We start from the raw sequence: 19,775 nt of genomic DNA on the forward strand, positions 1-19,775 counted from the left end.
AGCAACAATTCAGAATGATAACACAAGACAGAGTCATGTGCAGGCAGAGCGGAGGCCGGGGGAGGGGAAATAGAAGGAAATATGGTGGGGGGGGGAACAAGATGGAAGAAACATTGGAGAGTGAAATGTAACGTCCCCAGCGCACAACGCAGCCTTCTCCACGACAACCCCAAGGGTACAACACGACGTCCCCGGCGGCACAACACGACATCCCCGGCGGCACAACACGACGTCCCCGGCGGCACAACACGACGTCCCCGGCGGCACAACACGACGTCCCCGGCGGCACAACACGACGTCCCCGGCGGCACAACACGACGTCCCCAGTGGTACAACACAACGTCCTTGGCGGCACAACACGACATCCTCGGCGGTACAACACGACATCCTCGGCGGTACAACACGACGTCCTCCGCGACACAACACAACGTCCCTAGTGGCACAACACAACGTACTCAGCAACACAACACAAAACCCCCGGCGGTACAACACAACGTCCCCGGCGGTACAACACAACGTCCCCGGCGGTACAACACAACGTCCCCGGCGGTACAACACAACGTCCCCGGCGGTACAACACAACGTCCCCGGCGGTACAACACAACGTCCCCGGCGGTACAACACAACGTCCCCGGCGGTACAACACAACGTCCCCGGCAGCAAAACACAATGCCAAAGGTACAATCTAACACTTTCTGTCATCTGCCAGCGCGGGGTCTGCAGGGAGCGAAGCAGGATCCATCCCAGGCACTCGCAATAAGAGAGGCTTTGAGGACAGGCGGACGTGCCGAGAGCTATTTATTTTTAGGGGGCGGTGTGGTTAGCCCCGGACAACTCGCTGCAACAGGGACAAATGCAAAGTTCTACATCTGGGTAACAGAAATGTAAAAAACATATATAGTATGGGAGGAATAGAACTAAGTGATAGCATAGGGGAAAAGGACTTGGGCATAATAGTAGATCACAAATTCAACATGAGCCAACAGTGCGGTGCTGCTGCAAAAAAGGCGAATACAATTCTGGGATGTATTAAGACAAGCATTGAATCTAGATGAAGAGAGGTCATTATTCCGCTGTCCTCTTCCCTGGTCAGACCACACCTGCAATACTGTGTACAGTTCTGGGCGCCTCAATTCAAGAAAGACATCGATATATTGGAGCAAGTCCAGAGAAGAGCAACCAAAATGGTGGAAGGTCTGCAAACCATGTCCTATGAGGAGCGGCTAAAAGAACTGGGATTGTTTAGTTTGCAGAAGAGAAGGCTGAGGGGAGATTTAATAGCAGTCTACAAATATCTGAGAGGTAGTCACAGTACAGAGGGATCTCCCCTATTCTCATTAGCACAAGGAAGTACAAGAAGCAATGGGATGAAACGAAAGGGAAAGAGATACAGATTAGACATTAGGAAAAACTTTCTGACAGTGAGGGGAGTGAGAGAGTGGAATAGGCTGCCACGGGAGGTGGTGGGCGCTCCATCAATGGAAATCTTCAAGCGGAATCTGGAGAAACATATAGCTGGGATGATTTAGGAAAACCTGCACTCGCAGGGGGTTGGACCCGATGGCCCTTCAGGTCCCTTCCAACTCTACCATAGGAAAAAAAAAAAAAAAAAAGCTCTCGGGGAAGACACTGACTAAGGGAGAAACCAAAGCCTTGACCTCAGCACAGAGCAATGCAGGAGACTGTACCCCGAGATCATGCGAGACGTCCGGGGAATATCAGGTGCTAGATTGCAGGGCCTGATAACAGGGAGCAATAGATGACGGCATAGCTCAGACTTCACTTGCAGCCTCTGCACCCCTGGATTCCTCTGGCTGCTCTGCCTGGACTTTATGTTGTCAGCAGCTGCAGCATTACATATAATCCCCGGGCGCAGCTCAGCGGGGGCGACTTACGTGGTTTTCTCTGGGAGGTTCAGGAAGGTTTGGATGACGAGGGGCAGCTCTGACTTCACGATGTACAGGTAGCTGGACATGGCTGCGGGGGACACAGAACCGCGTGAGCGTTACAGCTTTCAGAAGGTCCAGATCTATAAGGTCACAGTTACGTCTCCACTACTCACCTCCAATATTCTGGAGCGTTATGGCAATGGCAGCGGCCATCTTTCCTGGGGTTCCAAAGGCCTTGTACCCCAATTGTTCATAGGCCCGTATCCCTGTAACACACACACAAGCCTATTACAGGCCATACACAGGTTGTGGTCGGTGACTACCACAGATCTGCACAAGGGGCTACCAGATCCAGGACTTCACTCACCTACGATGCCGGAGGACTTGAGCAGCAGATGGATAGAATACGTGGACAGAAGAGCAACCGCCGTGAGGAGGAACCTGCAAAAGTGAGGTAGACGTCAGCCAATCAGGAGCCGGCCATGAATCCAGGCATCATATGCACCCACAAGCTATAGCGATCCCCGCCCCAATATACCCGCCCCGCAGGGTCGCACCTCACGGACAGGGAGATCACTGCCTAAGGAAAATCATGGAGTGATGGAGGGACCTGGTGCCTCAATTTTCCACCATTTTTAAGCTCTCTGCTACCAGTCACAAGGCTGAGGGTCTGTCTGGGTCGGGAAGACATAACCCAAGCTCACCTGAGGTCACTGAGTCAGGGGGAGGAATAGTCTGCAGGTCCCCGCTGCGCTCTGCATGTGTAGACAGGCAACAGGGTCTCAGTCATAAAAGGGAATGTTTGTAGGCATCTGTATTCTGCTGGGCAGCGCCATTACTACCGCCAGGTTGTGTCTCTGTCCCTGAGCTGTGGGAATTCGCAGCTGGCAAAGTGGAGGAGATGAAAAGGAAAACCGTGACCTCCTGCACCGGCCCAGGTGTTACTCTGCACTGACGTAAACAAGTCACCGCCGACCTACCAGACATATAAGAAGGCGTCCGCCCTACAAGGAGCAGCAACCTTATACCTCAAGACTAACCCAGCAATCAGAATGATACAGCTCTGTCCGAAACACCAACATACCCAGCAGTGCACCATCATACTACCTCTCCCATCATAGGGTAGCTAGTAATCTGACAGTACACCATCATGCAACTTTAGCCGCCACAGGGTAGTAAGTAATCCAACAGTACGCCATCATACAACCTCATCATCTGTTATATAGGGTACTAGGTAATCCGACAGTACACCATCATACAACATCATCCTTCTTAGGTTAGTAAGTAGTCTGACTGTATGCCATCATTGCCCCCTACTAATCCAGCACCTGGACCCTACTCTAGCATCCACAGTCCAGGCCGCAGGTGCTCATACTATCCTGTAAACCTACTACCCGTGCTGCAACCCTCAGACAACTTTAACATGCAGGTGGTCCCATGAGACATTAGTCCAGCAGCCTGACCGACTCCCAGGATTCTCTTCATAATCTGTACAGTTCTGACATATCCTGGTACCAGCCCTACCCCTGTGTGACCAGATGAGACCCCGAATCTGCGGGCTGGAGGGGAACGTCTCCTCCTCACATTTAGGATAATGTTTTGGTGCTTGGTACCATGGTCACATGATGGCGCCCAGCTCCGCCTACTTGGGAGCGTTATTGACACAACAAACAGGTGAGATGTTAATGACCAGCAGCAGAATCATTAACCTTTCGCTGCCCTGAACATGGTGTGCACTGCACCCTAATACCTGTGACTGCACCGCTGAGATGGTATCAGGAGGTGACACGGCCCCAGAGTCACAATCATCAGAGAACCGATAGGTAATAGTCTGTCATGTGCAGGGTCAGCCATAGGGCGCAGAGTGAGGGGGGTACTGAGAAATAGAATATATGGGGGGGGGGGGGCATTAATGGTCCATCTACTTTGCTGAAAGATACAATAGGGGGCTGCCTAAGGGTCTGTTACAGTGTCAGATCTTATCCTGGACCCCAGGCTGATGGCTCTCACCTTCACCGACACATTGCAGAAAACACTTTACGGCATGTTGTAAACCTTGTATGTCCCTATTCACTGACAGCAAGCAGAAAGTGGTGAGAAATATCGGAAAATCCAGCGATTGGGAGGGGCCAGACGTGAGACACTACAAGGGAGACTTACAAGAAGAGGAGGACGCCCGTGTTAGCCATGGCATAGGCCAGTCCCAGGATGCCGCTGCCCATGATGGCATTACTCAGGTTAAAGATGGACATGCCAAACGAAGTCTTCCCCTCGAACTGTGAGAACATAATCAGAGAGTTGTGGGTGAAGCCGCGCACGGCACGTGTCACTACCAGCCCTGACCAGCCACAGGTGGTGGCGCTCTACACACCCAAGAGGAGGGAGGGGAGGCCTGTAATTGGCGCTCTCTTGGCACCACCGCTATAGCGGGTCAATGCTTGCGGTTACTCACGTCTGTGAATCGCGGCTTCTCTTTTCCGGAGATGTGAGGTAGGAACTCCTCCAGCTCTTGGTTTTCGGCTCCTGTGTAACTAAATAGAGTAGATGTTAGTGGGCGCGTCCTGGGGGAGATGTCCGGGAGCCCCCCACCCCTGCACCCATCTTACCTCGGCTCCGGCGTCTCCGATCCCAGCATCCCATTGGGTTTTTCGCACAGCCGCATGTCCACCATTTCTGTCTGCGGACTCTCCATGTCTGGACGCACTGCAAGAGATAACCAGGGGTGAGCGATGGCGCGGCGGGCAGCAGCAGCGTGCACGGTGGATTCGCTTCTCTATACGGCTGTGTACACGCCGCTCCTCCTGCTCCCTAAAAACAAACAAGATAAGGAGGGCGGAGAGGTGCGGGCAGCGCAGGTGACGGCCGGGCACAAGCCCATGATGCACCTGTGAGCGCCTGATGGGTCCGTGTGCTGGACAATGCTGGGAGTTGTGATCCCAGGAGAAGCAGTAACTTCTCGCCTTCAGTCCTGGGGTCACTTCTCATTCAGGACCACCAGTGACACCCCCCCCCCCCCTCACATTTTTCTCTATTCATACAAAGCTCCTGTGTGGCCCCCTCCCCCAGTAAATCCTCCATCACCGTCCCCTCCCATATTCTGAGTGCCTGTGTCTTTAAGAAGTGATGGCTGACAGTGGGGATTCCGGTCACACGGCCACAGATACAACCGACTGCAACACTGTAACAACCGGCAGGGACTATGTATCTATTCCTTATATATCACTGACATATTCCGCAGCAATGTACAGAGACCTCATGTGGTAGGTGACGGTGCGGCCATTACAGAAGATGGCGGCAGATTCGCCAGGTCGCTCGCCGCCGGTGTCACCATAAGAACACAGTGATCCAGTCTGACACAATACCATGTAGTTGTGAAAGCAGAAAGTGCGACCCTGAACTGCACCCCCACCACAACGCCTGCCCCGCTCGCACCGCCTGCCCCGCTCGCACCAACATGGCCTGGCAAAATTTATCTGATCAAAATCCACTTATATCCGGAAAAGCAGGTGTCACTGCCGACAAGCACGTGTGAAGGGGCCCAAACCGGGGCAGGGTACAGGCACTAACACAGGTCTCTGTGTATATATATACTACCAGGGGCCCATATACTGCCCCAGACCTCATATATACCGTTCAAGGGCCCATATACTGCCCCAGACCTCATATATACTGTCCAAGGGCCCATATACTGCCCCAGACCTCATATATACTGTCCAAGGGCCCATATACTGCCCCAGACCTCATATATACTGTCCAGGGGCCCATATACTGCCCCAGACCTCATATATACTGTCCAGGGGCCCATATACTGCCCCAGACCTCATATATACTGTCCAAGGGCCCATATACTGCCCCAGACCTCATATATACTGTCCAGGGGCCCATATACTGCCCCAGACCTCATATATACTGTCCAGGGGCCCATATACTGCCCCAGACCTCATATATACTGTCCAGGGGCCCATATACTGCCCGATAACTCCTATATATTGACCAGGGGCCCATATACTGCCTAATAACTGCTATATACTGTCCAGGGGATATATACTGCCCAGACCTCATATATACTGCCCAGAGCTCATAAATACCGCCCAGAGCTTATATATACTGTCCAGAGCTCATATATACTGCCCAGAGCTTATATATACTGTCCTGAGCTCATATATACTGTCCAGAGCTCATATATACTGCCCAGAGCTCATATATACTGTCCAGAGCTCATATATACTGCCCAGAGCTCGTATATACTGTCCTGAGCTCATATATACTGCCCAGAGCTTATATATACTCTCCAGAGCTCATATATACTGTCCAGAGCTCATATATACTACCCAGAGCTCATATATACTGTCCTGAGCTCATATATACTGCCCAGAGCTTATATATACTGTCCTGAGCTCATATATACTGCCCAGAGCTTATATATACTCTCCAGAGCTCATATATACTGCCCAGAACTCATATATACTGTCCAGAGCTCATATATACTGCCCAGAGCTCATATATACTGCCCAGAGCTTATATATACTGTCCAGAGCTCATATATACTGCCCAGAGCTCATATATACTGCCCAGAGCTCATATATACTGCCCAGAGCTTATATATACTGTCCAGAGCACATATATACTGTCCAGATCTCATATATACTGCCCAGAGCTTATATATCCTCTCCTGAGCTCATATATACTGTCCAGATCTCATATATACTGCCCAGACCTCATATATACTGTCCAGAGCTCATATATACTGCCCAGAGCTCATATATACTACCCAGAGCTTATATATACTGTCCAGAGCACATATATACTGTCCAGATCTCATATATACTGCCCAGAGCTTATATATCCTCTCCTGAGCTCATATATACTGTCCAGATCTCATATATACTGCCCAGACCTCATATATACTGTCCAGAGCTCATATATACTGCCCAGAGCTCATATATACTACCCAGAGCTTATATATACTGTCCAGAGCACATATATACTGTCCAGATCTCATATATACTGCCCAGAGCTTATATATCCTCTCCTGAGCTCATATATACTGTCCAGATCTCATATATACTGCCCAGACCTCATATATACTGTCCAGAGCTCATATATACTGCCCAGAGCTCATATATACTACCCAGAGCTTATATATACTGTCCAGAGCACATATATACTGTCCAGATCTCATATATACTGCCCAGAGCTCATATATACTGTCCAGAGCTCATATATACTGCCCAGAGCTCATATATACTGCCCAGAGCTTATATATACTGTCCAGAGCACATATATACTGTCCAGATCTCATATATACTGCCTAGAGCTCATATATACTGTCCAGAGCTTATATATACTCTCCAGAGCTCATAAATACTCTCCAGAGCTCATATATACTGCCCAGAGCTTATATATACTGCCCAGAGCTCATATATACTCTCCAGAGCTCATATATACTGCCCAGAGCTTATATATATTGCCCAGAGCTCATACATACTGTCCAGAGCTCATATATACTGCCTAGAGCTCATATATACTGTCCAGAGCCCATATATACTGCCCAGAGCCCATATATACTGCCCAGAGCTCATATATACTGTCCAGAGCTCATATATACTGCCCAGAGCTCATATATACTGCCCAGAGCTCGTATATACTGCCCAGAGCTCATATATACTGTCCTGAGCTCATATATACTGCCCAGAGCTTATATATACTCTCCAGAGCTCATATATACTGTCCAGAGCTCATATATACTACCCAGAGCTCATATATACTGTCCTGAGCTCATATATACTGCCCAGAGCTTATATATATTGTCCAGAACACATATATACTGTCCAGATCTCATATATACTGCCCAGAGCTCATATATACTGTCCAGAGGTCATATACTGCCCAGAGCTCATATATACTGTCAAGAGCATATATATATTCCGCCCAAAGCTCATATATACTGCACATAGCTCATATATACTGTCCAGAGCTCATATATACTGTCCAGAGCTCGTATATACTGCCCAGAGCTCATATATACTGCCCAGAGCTGATATATACTGTCCAGAGCTGATATATACTGTCCAGAGCTCATATATACTGCCCATAGCTCATATATACTCTCCTGAGCTCATATATACTCTCCAGAGCTCATATATACTGCCCAGAGCTCATATATACTGTCCTGAGCTCATATATACTGCCCAGAGCTCATATATACTGTCCAGAGCTCAAATATACTGCCCAGAGCTCATATATACTGCCCAGAGCTCATATATACTGCCCAGAGCTCATATATACTGTCCAGAGCTTATATATATCCTCTCCTGAGCTCATATATACTGCCCAAAGCTCATATATACTGCCCAGAGCTGATATATACTGTCCAGAGCTGATATATACTGCCCAGAGCTCATATATACTGCCCAGAGCTGATATATACTGTCCACAGCTGATATATACTGCCCAGAGCTCATATATACTGCCCAGAGCTCATATATACTCTCCTGAGCTCATATATACTCTCCAGAGCTCATATATACTGCCCAGAGCTCATATATACTGTCCAGAGCTCATATATACTGCCCAGAGCTCATATATACTGTCCTGAGCTCATATATACTGTCCAGAGCTTATTTATCCTCTCCTGAGCTCATATATACTGCCCAAAGCTCATATATACTGCCCACAGCTGATATATACTGTCCAGAGCTGATATATACTGCCCAGAGCTCATATATACTGCCCAGAGCTCATATATAATGTCCAGAAGTCATACAGTATATACTGTCCAGATCTCATATATACTGTCCAGAGCTTATATATACTGCCCAGAGCTCATATATACTGTCCAGAGCACATATATACTGTCCAGAGCTCATATATACTGCCCAGAGCTCATATATACTGCCCAGAGCTCGTATATACTGCCCAGAGCTCGTATATACTGTCCTGAGCTCATATATACTGCCCAGAGCTTATATATACTCTCCAGAGCTCATATATACTGCCCAGAGCTCATATATACTGTCCAGAGCTGAAATATACTGCCCAGAGCTCATATATACTGCCCAGAGCTCATATATACTGCCCAGAGCTCATATATACTGTCCAGATACTGCCCAGAGCTCATATATACTGTCCTGAGCTCATATATACTGCCCAAAGCTCATATATACTGCCCAGAGCTCATATATACTGTCGAGAGCTCATATATACTGCCCAGAGCTCATATATACTGCACATAGCTCATATATACTGTCCTGAGCTCATATATACTGTCCAGAGCTTATATATCCTCTCCTGAGCTCATATATACTGCCCAAAGCTCATATATACTGCCCAGAGCTGATATATACTGTCCAGAGCTGATATATACTGCCCAGAGCTCATATATAATGTCCAGAAGTCATACAGTATATACTGTCCAGATCTCATATATACTGTCCAGAGCTTATATATACTGCCCAGAGCTCATATATACTGTCCAGAGCACATATATACTGTCCAGAGCTGAAATATACTGCCCAGAGCTCATATATACTGCCCAGAGCTCATATATACTGCCCAGAGCTCATATATACTGTCCAGAAGTCATACAGTATATACTGTCCAGATCTCATATATACTGTCTAGAGCTCATATATACTCTCCTGAGCTCATATATACTGCCCAGAGCTCATATATACTGTCCTGAGCTCATATATACTGCCCAGAGCTCATATATACTGCCCAGAGCTCATATATACTGCCCAGAGCTCATATATACTGCCCAGAGCTCATATATACTGCCCAGAGCTCATATATACTGCCCAGAGCTCATATATACTGTCCAGAGCTCAAATATACTGCCCAGAGCTCATATATACTGCCCAGAGCTCATATATACTGTCCAGAGCTCATATATACTGCCCAGAGCTCATATATACTGTCCTGAGCTCATATATACTGCCCAGAGCTCATATATACTGCCCAGAGCTCATATGTACTGCCAAGAGCTCATATATACTGCCCAGAGCTCATATATACTGTCCAGAGCTCATATATACTGCCCAGAGCTCATATATACTGCCCAGAGCTCATATATACTGCCCAGAGCTCATATATACTGCCCAGAGCTCATATATACTGTCCAGAGCTTATATATACTCTCCAGAGCTCATATATACTGTCCAGAGCTCATATATACTGTCCAGAGCTCATATATACTTTCCTGAGCTCATATATACTCTCCAGAGCTCATATATACTGCCCAGAGCTCATATATACTGCCCAGAGCTTATATATACTGTCCAGAGCTCATATATACTGCCCAGAGCTCATATATACTGCCCAGAGCTCATATATACTGTCCAGAGCTCATATATACTACCCAGAGCTCATATATACTGTCCAGAGCTTATATATACTCTCCAGAGCTCATATATACTGTCCAGATCTCATATATACTGTCCTGAGCTCATATATACTGTCCAGAGCTCATATATACTGTCCAGAGCTGATATATACTGTCCAGAGCTGATATATACTGTCCAGAGCTCATATATACTGCCCAGAGCTCATATATACTGTCCTGAGCTTATATATACTGCCCAGAGCTCATATATACTGTCCTGAGCTCATATATACTGTCCAGAGCTCATATATACTGACCTGAGCGTATATATACTGCCCAGAGCTCATATATACTGTCCAGAGCTCATATATACTGCCCAGAGCTCATATATACTGTCCTGAGCTCATATATACTCTCCAGAGCTCATATATACTGCCCAGAGCTCATATATACTGCCCAGAGCTTATATATACTGTCCAGAGCTCATATATACTGCCCAGAGCTTATATATACTGTCCAGAGCTTATATATACACTCTCCAGAGCTCATATATACTGCCCAGAGCTCATATATACTGCCCAGAGCTCATATATACTGCCCAGAGCTCATATATACTGTCCAGAGCTCATATATACTGCCCAGAGCTCATATATACTGTCCTGAGCTCATATATACTGTCCAGAGCTCATATATACTGCACATAGCTCATATATACTGTCCTGAGCTCATATATACTGTCCAGAGCTTATATATCCTCTCCTGAGCTCATATATACTGCCCAGAGCTGATATATACTGTCCAGAGCTGATATATACTGCCCAGAGCTCATATATACTGCCCAGAGCTCATATATAATGTCCAGAAGTCATACAGTATATACTGTCCAGATCTCATATATACTGTCCAGAGCTTATATATACTGCCCAGAGCTCATATATACTGTCCAGAGCACATATATACTGTCCAGAGCTGAAATATACTGCCCAGAGCTCATATATACTGCCCAGAGCTCATATATACTGCCCAGAGCTCATATATACTGTCCAGAAGTCATACAGTATATACTGTCCAGATCTCATATATACTGTCTAGAGCTCATATATACTCTCCTGAGCTCATATATACTGCCCAGAGCTCATATATACTGTCCTGAGCTTATATATACTGCCCAGAGCTCATATATACTGCCCAGAGCTCATATATACTGTCCAGAGCTCATATATACTGTCCAGAGCTCAAATATACTGCCCAGAGCTCATATATACTGCCCAGAGCTTATATATACTGTCCAGAGCTCATATATACTGCCCAGAGCTCATATATACTGCCCTGAGCTCATATATACTGCCCAGAGCTCATATATACTGCCCAGAGCTCATATGTACTGCCCAGAGCTCATATATACTGCCCAGAGCTCATATATACTGTCCAGAGCTCATATATACTGCCCAGAGCTCATATATACTGTCCTGAGCTCATATATACTGCCCAGAGCTCATATATACTGACCAGAGCTCATATATACTGACCAGAGCTCATATATACTGCCCAGAGCTCATATATACTCTCCAGAGCTCATATATACTGTCCAGAGCTCATATATACTGTCCTGAGATCATATATACTGTCCTGAGATCATATATACTCTCCAGAGCTCATATATACTGCCCAGAGCTCATATATACTGTCCAGAGCTCATATATACTGTCCAGAGCTCATATATACTGTCCTGAGATCATATATACTCTCCAGAGCTCATATATACTGCCCAGAGCTCATATATACTGCCCAGAGCTTATATATACTGTCCAGAGCTCATATATACTGCCCAGAGCTCATACATACTGCCCAGAGCTCATATATACTGTCCAGAGCTCATATATACTACCCAGAGCTCATATATACTGTCCAGAGCTTATATATACTCTCCAGAGCTCATATATACTGTCCAGAGCTCATATATACTGTCCTGAGCTGATATATACTGTCCAGAGCTCATATATACTGCCCAGAGCTCATATATACTGTCCTGAGCTTATATATATACTGCCCAGAGCTCATATATACTGTCCTGAGCTCATATATACTGTCCAGAGCTCATATATACTGTCCAGAGCTTACATATACTGCCCAGAGCTCATATATACTGTCCTGAGCTCATATATACTGCCCAGAGCTCATATATACTGTCCTGAGCTCATATATACTCTCCAGAGCTCATATATACTGCCCAGAGCTCATATATTCTGCCCAGAGCTTATATATACTGTCCAGAGCTCATATATACTGCCCAGAGCTTATATATACTGTCCAGAGCTTATATATACACTCTCCAGAGCTCATATATACTGCCCAGAGCTCATATATACTGCCCAGAGCTCATATATACTGCCCAGAGCTCATATATACTGCCCAGAGCTCATATATACTGCCCAGAGCTCATATATACTGTCCAGAGCTCATATATACTGCCCAGAGCTCATATATACTGTCCTGAGCTCATATATACTGTCCAGAGCTCATATATACTGCACATAGCTCATATATACTGTCCTGAGCTCATATATACTGTCCAGAGCTTATATATACTCTCCTGAGCTCATATATACTGCCCAAAGCTCATATATACTGCCCAGAGCTGATATATACTGTCCAGAGCTGATATATACTGCCCAGAGCTCATATATACTGCCCAGAGCTCATATATAATGTCCAGAAGTCATAAAGTATATACTGTCCAGATCTCATATATACTGTCCAGAGCTTATATATACTGCCCAGAGCTCATATATACTGCCCAGAGCTCATATATACTGTCCAGAGCTCATATATACTGCCCAGAGCTCATATATACTGTCCTGAGCTCATATATACTGTCCAGAGCTCATATATACTGCACATAGCTCATATATACTGTCCTGAGCTCATATATACTGTCCAGAGCTTATATATACTCTCCTGAGCTCATATATACTGCCCAAAGCTCATATATACTGCCCAGAGCTGATATATACTGTCCAGAGCTGATATATACTGCCCAGAGCTCATATATACTGCCCAGAGCTCATATATAATGTCCAGAAGTCATAAAGTATATACTGTCCAGATCTCATATATACTGTCCAGAGCTTATATATACTGCCCAGAGCTCATATATACTGTCCAGAGCACATATATACTGTTCAGAGCTGAAATATACTGCCCAGAGCTCATATATACTGCCCAGAGCTCATATATACTGTCCAGAAGTCATACAGTATATACTGTCCAGATCTCATATATACTGTCCAGAGCTTATATATACTCTCCTGAGCTCATATATACTGCCCAGAGCTCATATATACTGTCCTGAGCTTATATATACTGCCCAGAGCTCATATATACTGCCCAGAGCTCATATATACTGTCCAGAGCTCATATATACACTCTCCAGAGCTCATATATACTGCCCAGAGCTCATATATACTGCCCAGAGCTCATATATACTGCCCAGAGCTCATATATACTGCCCAGAGCTCATATATACTGCCCAGAGCTCATATATACTGTCCAGAAGTCATACAGTATATACTGTCCAGATCTCATATATACGGTCCAGAGCTTATATATACTCTCCTGAGCTCATATATACTGCCCAGAGCTCATATATACTGTCCTGAGCTTATATATACTGCCCAGAGCTCATATATACTGCCCAGAGCTCATATATACTGTCCAGAGCTCATATATACACTCTCCAGAGCTCATATATACTGCCCAGAGCTCATATATACTGCCACATTCACCCAATTTCAGTAGTTTTCCATAAAATAATTAAATGTCACAATGTGTCAGCAAATCCCAGAATCTGGCAGGTGATCAGCGTCACAGATATCGATCAGCGTCACTGGCAATCTGCCCCATAGTAACTGGTCACTGATGTTGCAACCTGAAGAGTGCAGGTGAATGGGACCAGAGAAGAGGCCGGGGATCTCACTTACTCCTCACTGTTATCAGCCACATTGGGATAAGGACAATCTATTGCCCCCTGTTATCAGCCACATTGGGATAAGGACAATCTATTGCCCCCTGTTATCAGCCACATTGGGATAAGGACAATCTATTGCCCCCTGTTATCAGCCGCCCCTCCAATCAGCAGTCTGATACGTCACTGTTATGGAGGAGAAGATTTCGTAGTCCCCCTATGTCCGGCATCACAGACCCCACAGCCATGGAGACACAGCAAGGCTCAGACTATTTTAGCACCGCTGCACCTGTTCTATGATGGCGGGGGGCTCGGGGCATGCAGGGTGAATAGACAGAAGGTTTGCCTAATACTTCTCACAGCTGTGGGTGTGTTACAATGTATCAGCCTGATGGATGTTGCTGTAACAAACCCTCAGCGGTGAGAAGTATTAGGTCAGCCTAGTAGTCGCTGACAGCCGGGTCCGCACCATGGAGCTCAGCTCCAGTCACAGGCAGCCCCACCCCCACTGTCACCTAACTTAACCCTGTCCTGCCTGTAGCTGGGCCATGAGCTCCGCGCTGACCCCATTCTGTATTTATAGGAAGGAATGGCTGCCAGGGAAATCCTCCCCCCAATGACGCAGAGTCAGACGGGCACACGCTGGATATATGGAGCCAAAATAGTCAGCAAATCCCCCTGCCCTGGAACGAGGGCCACCATATTACTGAATTCAGCTCATGTACCCCGACAACATGTAACAGGTGGAGAAGGAACCGCAGGCCGACCATCATGACAACCGACAGTCTAATGTGCACAGGGACAAGTCTGATCTCCTATAGTACAGGGAGGAACAGCAGGGAATGCTGGGGGAGCGCAGCTCTGGAGTATAATGTAATGTATGTACACAGTCACCAGCAGAATAGTGAGCGCAGCTCTGGAGTATAATGTAATGTATGTACACAGTCACCAGCAGAATAGTGAGCGCAGCTCTGGAGTATAATACAGGATAAGTAATGTAATGTATGTACACAGTGACTGCACCAGCAGAATAGTGAGCGCAGCTCTGGGGTATAATACAGCATAAGTAATGTAATGTATGTACACAGTGACTGCACCAGCAGAATAGTGAGCGCAGCTCTGGAGTATAATACAGGATAAGTAATGTAATGTATGTACACAGTGACTGTACCAGCAGAATAGTGAGCGCAGCTCTGGAGTATAATACAGGATAAGTAATGTAATGTATGTACACAGTCACCAGCAGAATAGTGAGCGCAGCTCTGGAGTATAATACAGGATAAGTAATGTAATGTATGTACACAGTGACTGCACCAGCAGAATAGTGAGCGCAGCTCTGGGGTATAATACAGCATAAGTAATGTAATGTATGTACACACACCAGCAGAATAGTGAGCGCAGCTCTGGAGTATAATACAGGATAAGTAATGTAATGTATGTACACAGTGACTGCACCAGCAGAATAGTGAGCGCAGCTCTGGAGTATAATACAGGAGAAGTCATGTAATGTATGTACACAGTGACTGCACCAGCAGAATAGTGAGCGCAGCTCTGGAGTATAATACAGGATAAGTAATGTAATGTATGTGCACAGTGACTGTACCAGCAGAATAGTGAGCGCAGCTCTGGAGTATAATACAGGATAAGTAATGTAATGTATGTACACAGTGACTGTACCAGCAGAATAGTGAGCGCAGCTCTGGAGTATAATACAGGATAAGTAATGTAATGTATGTACACAGTGACTGTACCAGCAGAATAGTGAGCACAGCTCTGGAGTATAATACAGGATAAGTAATGTAATGTATGTACACAGTGACTGTACCAGCAGAATAGTGAGCGCAGCTCTGGAGTATAATACAGGATAAGTAATGTAATGTATGTACACAGTGACTGCACCAGCAGAATAGTGAGCGCAGCTCTGGAGTATAATACAGGATAAGTAATGTAATGTATGTACACAGTGACTGTACCAGCAGAATAGTGAGCGCAGCTCTGGAGTATAATACAGGATAAGTAATGTAATGTATGTATACAGTGACTGCACCAGCAGAATAGTGAGCGCAGCTCTGGAGTATAATACAGGATAAGTAATGTATGTACACAGTGACTGTACCAGCAGAATAGTGAGCGCAGCTCTGGGGTATAATACAGGATAAGTAATGTAATGTATATACAGTGACTGCACCAGCAGAATAGTGAGCGCAGCTCTGGAGTATAATACAGGATAAGTAATGTAATGTATGTACACAGTGACTGTACCAGCAGAATAGTGAGCGCAGCTCTGGAGTATAATACAGGATAAGTAATGTAATGTATGTACACAGTGACTGCACCAGCAGAATAGTGAGCGCAGCTCTGGAGTATAATACAGGATAAGTCATGTAATGTATGTACACGGTGACTGCACCAGCAGAATAGTGAGCGCAGCTCTGGAGTATAATACAGGATAAGTAATGTAATGTATGTACACAGTGACTGCACCAGCAGAATAGTGAGCGCAGCTCTGGAGTATAATACAGGATAAGTAATGTAATGTATGCACACAGTGATTGCACCAGCAGAATAGTGAGCGCAGCTCTGGAGTATAATACAGGATAAGTAATGTAATGTATGTACACAGTGACTGTACCAGCAGAATAGTGAGCGCTGCTCTGGAGTATAATACAGGATAAGTAATGTAATGTATGTACACAGTGACTGTACCAGCAGAATAGTGAGCGCAGCTCTGGAGTATAATACAGGATAAGTAATGTAATGTATGTACACAGAGACTGTACCAGCAGAATAGTGAGCGCAGCTCTGGAGTATAATACAGGATAAGTAATGTATGTACACAGTGACTACACCAGCAGAATAGTGAGCGCAGCTCTGGAGTATAATACAGGATAAGTAATGTAATGTATGTACACAGTGACTGTACCAGCAGAATAGTGAGCGCAGCTCTGGAGAATAATACAGGATAAGTAATGTAATGTATGTACACAGTGACTGTACCGGCAGAATAGTGAGCGCAGCTCTGGAGTATAATACAGGATAAGTAATGTAATGTATGTACACAGTGACTGCACCGGCAGAATAGTGAGCGCAGCTCTGGGGTATAATACAGGATAAGTAATGTAATGTATGTACACAGTGACTGTACCAGCAGAATAGTGAGCGCAGCTCTGGGGTATAATACAGGAGAAGTAATGTAATGTATGTACACAGTGACTGTACCAGCAGAATAGTGAGCGCAGCTCTGGAGTATAATACAGGATAAGTAATGTAATGTATGTACACAGTGACTGTACCAGCAGAATAGGGAGCGCAGCTCTGGAGTATAATACAGGATAAGTAATGTAATGTATGTACACAGTGACTGTACCAGCAGAATAGTGAGCGCAGCTCTGGAGAATAATACAGGATAAGTAATGTAATGTATGTACACAGTGACTGTACCAGCAGAATAGTGAGCGCAGCTCTGGAGTATAATACAGGATAAGTAATGTAATGTATGTACACAGTGACTGCACCAGCAGAATAGTGAGCGCAGCTCTGGAGTATAATACAGGATAAGTAATGTAATGTATGTACACAGTGACTGTACCAGCAGAATAGTGAGCGCAGCTCTGGAGTATAATACAGGATAAGTAATGTAATGTATGTACACAGTGACTGTACCAGCAGAATAGTGAGCGCAACTCTGGGGTATAATACAGGATAAGTAATGTAATGTATGTACACAGTGACTGTACCAGCAGAATAGTGAGCGCAGCTCTGGAGTATAATACAGGATAAGTAATGTAATGTATGTACACAGTGACTGCACCAGCAGAATAGTGAGCGCAGCTCTGGAGTATAATACAGGATAAGTAATGTAATGTATGCACACAGTGATTGCACCAGCAGAATAGTGAGCGCAGCTCTGGAGTATAATACAGGATAAGTAATGTAATGTATGTACACAGTGACTGCACCAGCAGAATAGTGAGCGCAGCTCTGGAGTATAATACAGGATAAGTAATGTATGTACACAGTGACTGCACCAGCAGAATAGTGAGCGCAACTTTGGGGTATAATACAGGATAAGTAATGTATGTACACAGTGACTGTACCAGCAGAATAGTGAGCGCAGCTCTGGAGTATAATACAGGATAAGTAATGTAATGTATGTACACAGTGACTGTACCAGCAGAATAGTGAGCGCAGCTCTGGAGTATAATACAGGATAAGTATGTAATGTATGTACACAGTGACTGCACCAGCAGAATAGTGAGCGCAGCTCTGGAGTATAATAAAGGATAAGTAATGTAATGTATGTACACAGTGACTGCACCAGCAGAATAGTGAGCGCAGCTCTGGAGTATAATACAGGATAAGTAATGTAATGTATGTACACAGTGACTGTACCAGCAGAATAGTGAGCGCAGCTCTGGAGTATAATACAGGATAAGTAATGTAATGTATGTACACAGTGACTGTACCAGCAGAATAGTGAGCGCAGCTCTGGAGTATAATACGGGATAAGTAATGTAATGTATGTACACAGTGACTGTACCAGCAGAATAGTGAGCGCAGCTCTGGAGTATAATACAGGATAAGTCATGTAATGTATGTACACAGTGACTGTACCAGCAGAATAGTGAGCGCAGCTCTGGAGTATAATACAGGATAAGTAATGTAATGTATGTACACAGTGACTGTACCAGCAGAATAGTGAGCGCAGCTCTGGAGTATAATACAGGATAAGTAATGTAATGTATGTACACAGTGACTGTACCAGCAGAATAGTGAGCGCAGCTCTGGGGTATAATACAGGATAAGTAATGTAATGTATGTACACAGTGACTGCACCAGCAGAATAGTGAGCGCAGCTCTGGAGTATAATACAGGATAAGTAATGTAATGTATGTACACAGTGACTGTACCAGCAGAATAGTGAGCGCAGCTCTGGAGTATAATACAGAGTATGGGTAAGTGATTTTGCGGCCGCAAAATAGGGCCACCTATATATGATCCCGGCTCCCATTGAAATCAATGGGAGCGTATACGGCCCGCAAAATCTTACACGGCGTATACGTGCCACATCACGCGGCACGTTACTCCGTGTGAACTTATCCTTTATATTAATTCTATATAGAAACTGTGGTTCTCAGAGGAGAATGAAGCCTTCAACTGGTTACAATCCACAAATCCCAGAATTCCCAGTGATTGTCCATCCGTAGTGGGATTAGTGTCACCCCTGCCCCTGGTATAATACGGCCATTGCTCATGTACACATGGTGATCTTGGGAGATGTTCAGGATTTGTTGGTGTTTTGGGCTGGTGAGGAATATTACATGTTGGCTTGTGGGGTGAAAGTTTCCTTTTCTCTGCAAACATGGCGGCGAGCACATGAGTTTCTGCCTCTGGTGCGCGTGATTTGGTTATGGGTCGTGGCCACTATTCGAGTTTTAAGGTGAGAGGGGCGGGAGACGATATAATTAGAATCTGTGTTGTCAAAAAGTCAGAGGTCGTGTTCCTGGAACATACTGAGGAGTTTGTCATCAGCTGGCACAAAAAGAGAATCCAAGTGTGAGAACACGGAGGGGACGGCGGGGTCTGCGTCTGTGTCATC

General features: G+C 45.5%; 1 protein-coding gene across 14 annotated transcripts in view; it reads right to left on the bottom strand.

Moving 5' to 3' along the window:
• The window catches only part of LOC142218330 (sodium-coupled neutral amino acid transporter 3-like), a 64,508-nt gene that overhangs the window by 11,950 nt on the left and 32,783 nt on the right, over positions 1-19,775 (bottom strand). For all 14 annotated transcript variants that reach the window (XM_075286972.1, XM_075286978.1, XM_075286975.1 and 11 more), the window contains exons 2-7: positions 4,496-4,592; positions 4,342-4,420; positions 4,050-4,165; positions 2,257-2,330; positions 2,063-2,155; positions 1,896-1,977 (exon numbers count right to left, since the gene is read on the bottom strand). In XM_075286972.1, coding sequence (XP_075143073.1) covers positions 1,896-1,977; positions 2,063-2,155; positions 2,257-2,330; positions 4,050-4,165; positions 4,342-4,420; positions 4,496-4,581 — 530 coding nt within the window. In that variant the 5' untranslated portion in view covers positions 4,582-4,592. The remainder of the gene's footprint in view (positions 1-1,895; positions 1,978-2,062; positions 2,156-2,256; positions 2,331-4,049; positions 4,166-4,341; positions 4,421-4,495; positions 4,593-19,775) is intronic.

This window comes from Leptodactylus fuscus, chromosome 9, assembly GCF_031893055.1.
Source record: "Leptodactylus fuscus isolate aLepFus1 chromosome 9, aLepFus1.hap2, whole genome shotgun sequence".
NCBI lineage: Eukaryota > Metazoa > Chordata > Amphibia > Anura > Leptodactylidae > Leptodactylus > Leptodactylus fuscus.